The 8140-nt window shown below is 29.7% G+C and overlaps 1 protein-coding gene across 1 annotated transcript; it reads right to left on the bottom strand.

Moving 5' to 3' along the window:
- Positions 1-2119: 2119 nt before the first annotated feature.
- Positions 2120-6204, bottom strand: LOC130815736 (WRKY transcription factor 6-like). The gene is made up of 9 exons (XM_057682218.1): positions 6142-6204; positions 5113-5202; positions 4605-4745; positions 3908-3981; positions 3284-3338; positions 3125-3211; positions 2727-2990; positions 2527-2640; positions 2120-2146 (listed from the first exon to the last, which is right to left on the bottom strand). The coding sequence occupies exons 1-9, from the start codon at positions 6202-6204 to the stop codon at positions 2120-2122; spliced, it is 915 nt and encodes a 304-aa protein (XP_057538201.1).
- Positions 6205-8140: the final 1936 nt, after the last annotated feature.

Raw genomic sequence — 8140 nt, 5'->3', positions numbered from 1 at the left:
TTTCTCTCATCGGGGTTACAAGTGATATGATCTTACTACTCACAAAATTATTGTTTCTTGTCATGTCATCTTTGACGAATCCACTTTTCCCTTCTCCAACTCTTCCACATACACCATCCAAGCATATGACTTCCTAGACTCTGCTCATCCTTACCTTCTCCTTCAAAATCAAACTAACCCTATTCTTGAACTTTTTGGGCCTACCGTGCAGCCCAGCCCACAAAACAGCCCCCCCTCCACAGCCCAGCTCCACAACATCCCCACACTACCTTCCTGCCTCCCCTGCTGTGCAACCTAGCCCAGTTCACTTCCCACCCAACAGCCCCCCTCCCTCCCCTATTGGGCCTGCTGTGCTGCCCAGCCCAGACCACTCCCCGCCCGACAGCCCCCCTCCCTCCCCTACTGGGCCTGTGTCCAACAGTCCAGTTTCCCTCCCTTCTCTTCTCTACCCCCCATCCCTATCCACCCCTTTTGGGCTTGGCCCAATTCCTTCCCATTTTACCCAACTTACTTCACCACCCTATTCCTATGGCATCATTACAAGGAGTAAAAATGGTATTTTCAAACCCAACCCCAAATACACTTGTCATGCCTTATCTATTTCTTTCTCTTCTCTTTCCAAAAATCTCATCCATGCCCTCCGTGACCCGAACAGAAAACAGGCCATGCAAGAGGAATTTGATGTTTTAATTGAGAATAATATTTGGGATCTTGTTCGTTGGCCCCCTAATGCTAATGTGGTCCATTCTTTATGGATATTTCGGTTCAAAACTAAGTCTGATGGTTCTTTTGAGCGCTATAAGGTGCGTCTTGTTGCTGATGGTAAGTCTCAACAGGTAGGCATTGATTGTGATGAGACTTTTAGCCCGGTGGTCAAACCCGCTACCATTCGCATTATTTTGAGTCTTGCTTTGGCTAAGTCCTGGTTTATTCATCAATTGGATGTGGAAAATGCTTTTCTTCATGGTAACTTGACTACACCTATATATATACATCAGCTTTTGGGTTTTCGTGATCCCTCTCATCCCGATTATGTTTGTCTTCTTCGCAAATCGCTTTATGGTCTTAAGCAGGCTCCTAGGGCATGGTATCAGCGGTTTGCTGATTTTGTGACTCATATTAGTTTCGTTAACAACATTTCTAATTCTTCCCTATTCATTTACTACCATGGGTCTGACATAGCATATTTGTTATTATTTGTGGATGACATCATTCTCACCGCCTCCTCCGATACTCTTTGTCAGTCCATTATGTATCAATTGAGTTCTGAGTTTGCTATGAAGGACTTAGGTCCTCTCAGTTTTTTTTTTTTTGGCATTGTTGTTTCTTGAAATTCTGAAGGTCTTTTTCTTTTGCCAACAAAAATATGCTACTGAGATTCTTGAGAAAGCTGGTATGTCTCAATGCAAGCCTGCTCCGACTCCTGTTACTACGCCCCGAAAACTTTCTGCTGATACTGGTTCTCCTTATGATAATCCTACTTTACATCGTAGTTTGGCCGGGGCTTTGCAGTATCTCACTTTCACTCGCCCGGATATTTCTTATGCTGTTCAACAAGTCTGTCTTTTTATGCATGATCCTCGGGTTTTTCACATGTCCACTCTTCATCGCATTCTTCGGTATATCAAGGGCACTCTTGATCATGGACTACAACTCTATAAGTTCTTGATCTCTTCTCTTTTGTCCTACATCGATGCTGATTGGGGTGGTTCCCCTGACACCCGTCGTTCTACATCCGGCTATTGTGTTTTTCTTGGTGATAATTTGATTTCTTGGTCTGCTAAGCGCCAACCTACCGTTTCCAAGTCCATTGTTGAGGCTGAGTATCGTGGCGTAGCTAATGTTGTTTCTAAGACTTGCTGGATTCGAAATTTACTACTTGAGATTCATTTTCCCATTAATACAACTACTCATGTTTATTTTGTGATAATATTAGTTTTATCAAGTAACCCTATTCACCATCAACGCACTAAACATATTGAGATGGACATACATTTCGTTCGAGAAAAAGTGCAGCGTGGGAATGTTCGTGTTCTTCATGTTCCATCTCGATATTAGATTGATGACATTTTTACTAAGGGACTTCCTAAGATTCTCTGCGATGATTTTCGCTCCAGTCTCAGCGTCCATCAACCTTCCGATTCGACTGCGGGGGTATATCAGAAGTAATATTTTGTATATCTTGTATATTTTGCATATCTTGCAAAATCTTTTTATTATAAGTAAATATTGTATAGATTATTTAGTTTTCAAAACTTGATTATTCCATCTTGTATTTATTCTCCCAAATTCATTAATGAAAGCAAGGAAAATAATTTCCAATAGCATTTTCTTCCCTCCGATTCTCTTTATTCTATTATTGGTACTTAAATGAAAAAAAATGCAATTTTTTCATATCTATTGTGTTTCTTTTCATTCATATGGTCATATTCAACAATTTAATGATGATTTCATTTGTGTACCAATAAAAAAAGAGCTTAATTAAGATATTACGACTGATTTTATTGTTATATTAAAATTACATACTTGTTTGCGTACATGACATTTCTTAACCATTGTGCACCGTAGATAGGCTCTTGGATGGGGGCTACCCTTTGGAAGTTTTTCTCCATATTTTCGCCATGAACATCCATCATTTATCTGCATTTTTAAAAAAAATTATAAATAAATTAGACATTTTACATTTTAACGCGAAAAAACCGTGGTTGATATGAACAAAGACTTACCACGGGTGCTTGACTCCGAGTTCGAACTGCAACACGAGCTTTCTTCATAATAGCTTCAACTGGCGCGGTTTGATCCGTCGAAAGATTATTAGGGTTAGGAACATTGTTCGTTAAATTAGGTACCTTCTCGAGCCCTCCATTTGCGTCAAATTCTTGAAGATTGTCTTTCTCAATTCTAATACCATTATCATTATTAGCTAAGACCGATTTGTCGTTGTTTATCCTTAAGGCCACTTCCTTGGTGCCCTCCTCGTCAGGTACTACCTAATTATTGACTTAATTAGGATATATATATATCTTACTTTTTAATAAAAAAAAATTGTCAAGATTCTTATAAATAGAGGTCAATGGATAAAAAAAATTAGAAATATAAGAAACACAAGGAATAAAAGAAACACCTTTTCAATAAACTTGTTTTCTGTGTCTATTATTGTATTAACATTCCTAACTTTTTTCCAATAATCGGATGAATTTTGATAGTCCTCCTTCATTTAAGAAAAAAAATACAAAATACAACTTAATACGTGAATTTTTCAATTATACAAAATTGAAAAAACCTCAATTTCAACCTTCATTATGAAAATTTTAGAGGATCGAAAAAAGAGGAACAACCTAAAAATGTTACAAAAAAATATCACCGAATAAAGCCCTATAAACCTTAATGTATGATTAATTAGTGAGTTCAAAAAGAATGAGATACTTATTCAATTATACAAGATTGATAGAGTTAAGAAAGAGAGGCATTCTTGTTCAATTACAAGTAATTATGTCACAAGTTAAAAGGTTGTGTTTGGATAAAAAAAAAATAAAGGGAAAAATAGAGCAGAGATTTAGGTGGTGTTTAATAATTGGTTGTTGGCTGTTGGTTTTTTTAGTTGGCTTGTTTGACCAACTGAAAATGTTTGTTGTTTTTGTTGTCTTTTAAGCTAGTTGAAAAGGCCAACTGTTTATGGAAATGTTTGGTAAACTTAGCCATTGGTTGTTGGTTTTTTATTAAATCAAAGTAGGTCAACAAGTCAAAAGCACACAAAAATAGCTAAATGGAGTAGCTTTTTAATTTTGGCTTAAAAGCTAGCTTTTCAGTTGGCTTAAAGGACGTTTACCAAACACTTTTTTTGAATGTTTGACCAACCAACAGGCCAAAAGCCAACAACCAAAAAGCTAATGTAAAAGCCAACTACCAAAACACCAACGAAAGAGCATTTGTTTGGACGGAAGGAAATAGAACAATGGTGTACCTCTCATCTTCTCTTTCCTTCCATTCCACCCTGAACAAATAAAAGTTACTTTTCTTACCTCTCTCTCCATTCTACTAGCTAGTCTCTTGAGAGACCGTCTTTTTGAAAGACGTATCTCAAGCCTAGCCCATTAATGATTAATGCCTACTTATCGTATTTTTAATGACTACTTAAATTATCCTTAATGCTTACTTACTTTATCATTAGTGCCTACTTTCATTATCTTAAATGTCTACTTACATCATTCTTAATGCCTACTTATAATATTTTAAAAAATATATAATAGGTTGGCCTAATTAGAGATAGTCTCTCAAGAATTTGTGGCATTCCACTCTTCCCCTCCTTTATTTCCAAATTTGTTATGTATACTTCTAAAAGATTGTATATTTATAATAGTAACCATTTCACCTTTTCAATTAAAGAATTCTTTTTAGTTACAAGTCTTTATGAGACGATCTCACCGTGAATCTCTTAATAAATAGATTGAATAACTTAACTAAAATAATTATTAGCACATATATATGTACTCTTTCTTTTAAAATCGTCTCAGAGAAAGACAATCTTATGAGATGTTTTTTTAAAAAAATACACCAATCTAATAAACTAAATCGTAAGAATAAATATAAGATGAAAATTATACCTCATATTGTCGTTTTTGGCCAAGTCTTCTTAGATTATCTTGGTGGGCAAGACAATCCTTATCCAGTTGACAAAGTTTAGACATCAGCTTTGGATTTTCGTCGTAATACAGGCTATCTAGCTCTCTTTGGAGTTCTAATAACTGTTATACATTCATCCAAATTATAATTATTAATGATAATAATAAATTGTAATCCCTCCAATACAGAGTTAATATCCCATTCGTTTTTCACAAGTTTATCAATGCGCTAATTCATTCCATAATATTTCTAACTATGAATAATTTAAAATTATAAAAAGTTGATATTAATAAATTTTATATTAAAATGAATCAAACAAGATCTCATCTCTTTTTTAAAAAAAGCAAATTAAATAATAGTGAAATATCAACAATATTAAAAAAAATTAAACATTAATTCTGAATCGAAGGGAATACTAATTATAAAGGTTAAATTAGATACTAGTATATCAAAAATAAAAATGAATTAATTATTCAATTTTTTAATTACCTTTTCGTTCCGTCTCTGGGTCCTCTGTTCATCTATAATTGAAGAAGCCGTAGCCTTATCGCTTTCAATGATTCCAAGACATAAGTCAAGCTGTAATTTGAAAACTAAATGAGTATTTCTATATGAAATAACTTTTAGAAAAAATAAGTAATATTTTAATATATCTCCTAAATAAAAGGTAAAATTTATATTTATTGTTTAGTATTTAGATGACAAACACAATTGATTCATAATTCAGTTACTTTTTATCAAACAAAAGTGTCCAAATCAATTTTATATTGAATGAGATATCATACAAAATGTTTATGTTAACAATTATAAAAATACAAATAAACATTAATTTGCTTAACCCATATAAATACTCAAATCTTAATACCAATAATTTCCCTTGCATGTTTTGTTCACTTCCTCTATTTTTCTTTATTTGTCTATTTTATTTTTAAATGTGAAAGTCATTTGCTGTAATGACATATTATCAAACTGCATGTTAAAACCTATTTACACATAGTACATTACTTTCATTTCAATAAAGAACTCTAGAGAATAAATTTGGTATCAATTACAGCAAATAAGGGTGTACAAAACAAATTCGATGACCTAAAATTTATTCAATTTTATAACCAAAACTGATTTGACCTGACTTCAAAAATGATTTACAATAATATAAAACACAATATGGCACAAAATCCAATTTCAAACCAATTAAAAACACATAATCCTAAATCTACTCGATGATCCATAGCAAATATCACTTTTCAGTCATACAATTAACTAAAAAGATTGAAAATTTTTATGTGACACCTTACAAAGATTTACCAACTAGATTAATCAAATTTTTTAATTGCTAATTTATTGAAATATATATCATACAACTAAAAAAAATTCTTTACAAAGATTTGCCAGATGAAATAATAAACTAAATATAATGTAAACTTGATTTTATTCTATTAAATGGCTAGAAAATCAAATACTCAACAAACACTCTATTTCTCTTTGTGAATAATTCAAAGGGAGGGGTATTACACATACCAATAATTTTGATGAAAAATGACACATGACAAGCCTCTTAGTTGTAGACAATAATTTTTTCATATTAAAGATTAATTTGATGGCATGTTAAATAAAGAAAGTTTCAACTATATAATATATCATTATGCATGTCTAATTTGATATATTTTTTTATTTCAAATGTTAATATATGAACTAAAATTACAAATTCTTCAATAATATTTATTAAGTATGTCTAATTTAAATTTACAAAGTCAATTAATTATGTGCCTAAATGAAAAGAATTAGCTATACATTGATGATTCGGTGCACTTTTATATATATATATATATATATATATATATATATATATATATATATATATATATATATATATATATATATATATATATATATATATATATATATATATATATATATATATATATATATATATATATATATATATAAGACAAGTCCTTACAAAAAAAATTACAAATTTCTTAGATTTAAGATTAACTAATAAGAGTTATTATAATAGTGGGTCAAGTATTCGACCCGTAGCTTTAAAATAAATTTCTCTATTTGACCCAACATTTAGTGATTTTCTAATAGAGTCATCAAATCAATCAAAATAAAACCACAGTGAGTTTTTTTCAAACAACCCACAATGGCTTTTTGTCAATATTAGTAATTAATAAATTTTTTAAATTAAAAGATTTTGTAAACAAATATTTAATTGTTACTGGCAATATATATATTAGATGTATGTGGTTTTTCTCATATGTTTTGTAATATATTTTCTGTAAATCAAAAATATTTTGTAAATTAAAGATTTAATTGTTTACCAATAATATTAGGTATATGTGGTTTTTCTCATTTTTTTAATTTATTTACTTACAGAATTATTTACATTATACCCAATTATTTGAAAACTATTCTATTATATCAAAAAAAAAATATTACTTAATAAGATCATTTCAAATATTTATTATCTTTTAAATGTTTGAAGTTTCAGATTACAACCTAATTTATCCAATATTTTAAAGGATACTTTTACTTCATAAATTGAATTTACAACTGGTAAATAATCATGGATTAAATTTGAGCATAAATTTTCATAAGTTTTAGTTTTTATAAAAATCATGCATTGCACGGGAATCTAGCTAGTATAGGGAAAGGAAAAAGTATGTCAATCATTAAATTAATATAATATAATTATATTTTAAATAATATTTATAATAATAATAATAATAATAATAATAATAATAATAATTAGTATTAGTATTTTTATTATTATTTTATTAAATTGTATTTAATATCATAAAAAGAAACTTTTACAAAAAGTTGGTAGGGAGTCGAGCGACAAGCTGAACAGCCACATCCTTTTAAATACAAAAAGCTAAGCTTTGAAAATTATTTAAAATCATAATACTTCAATTTGATAACATTTTTAAAATTATTATTATAATATTATTTATAACATTTTTATAACGTTTATTATTATTATTATTATTATTATTATTATTATTATTAAAGTTATTATTATATTATTTATAACATTTTTAACGTGAAAATTTCATTTTGATAATGATAATATTTTTTTAAAATCGTATTCTTTTCGTTCTTTTTTGTTCTTTTCATTTACTTTTTTTCACAATTTTCAAAGCAATTTTTGGATCCGAATATCTTTAGATAAGCATTATAAAAAATTATTAAAAATATATGATAAAAAAGTATACATTAAGATAAATCTAACGAGATCTCAATATATTTTATCATTTGTATATATATATGTCTTAAAAATCTTAATCTGAAGAACATTAGAAAACGGAAGGATTAATATTTTTATATCTTAATTAATACCAATAACTCCGTACATTACACGAGATTCTACAATATTAAAGTTTTATTCTTAGTAAAATTAGAAGAACGAATTGTTGAAGAAAAAAGAATTTCAAAATCGACATTAATAGTTATGTACTTATGTTGATGTGAAGATGATGGGTTATTGACTTATTGTTACATTGCCCAAACAGAA

The sequence above is a fragment of the Amaranthus tricolor genome, chromosome 6, assembly GCF_026212465.1.
Source record: "Amaranthus tricolor cultivar Red isolate AtriRed21 chromosome 6, ASM2621246v1, whole genome shotgun sequence".
NCBI classification, from domain to species: Eukaryota; Viridiplantae; Streptophyta; class Magnoliopsida; order Caryophyllales; family Amaranthaceae; genus Amaranthus; species Amaranthus tricolor.
This window is presented reverse-complemented; position numbering and strand designations above follow the sequence as displayed.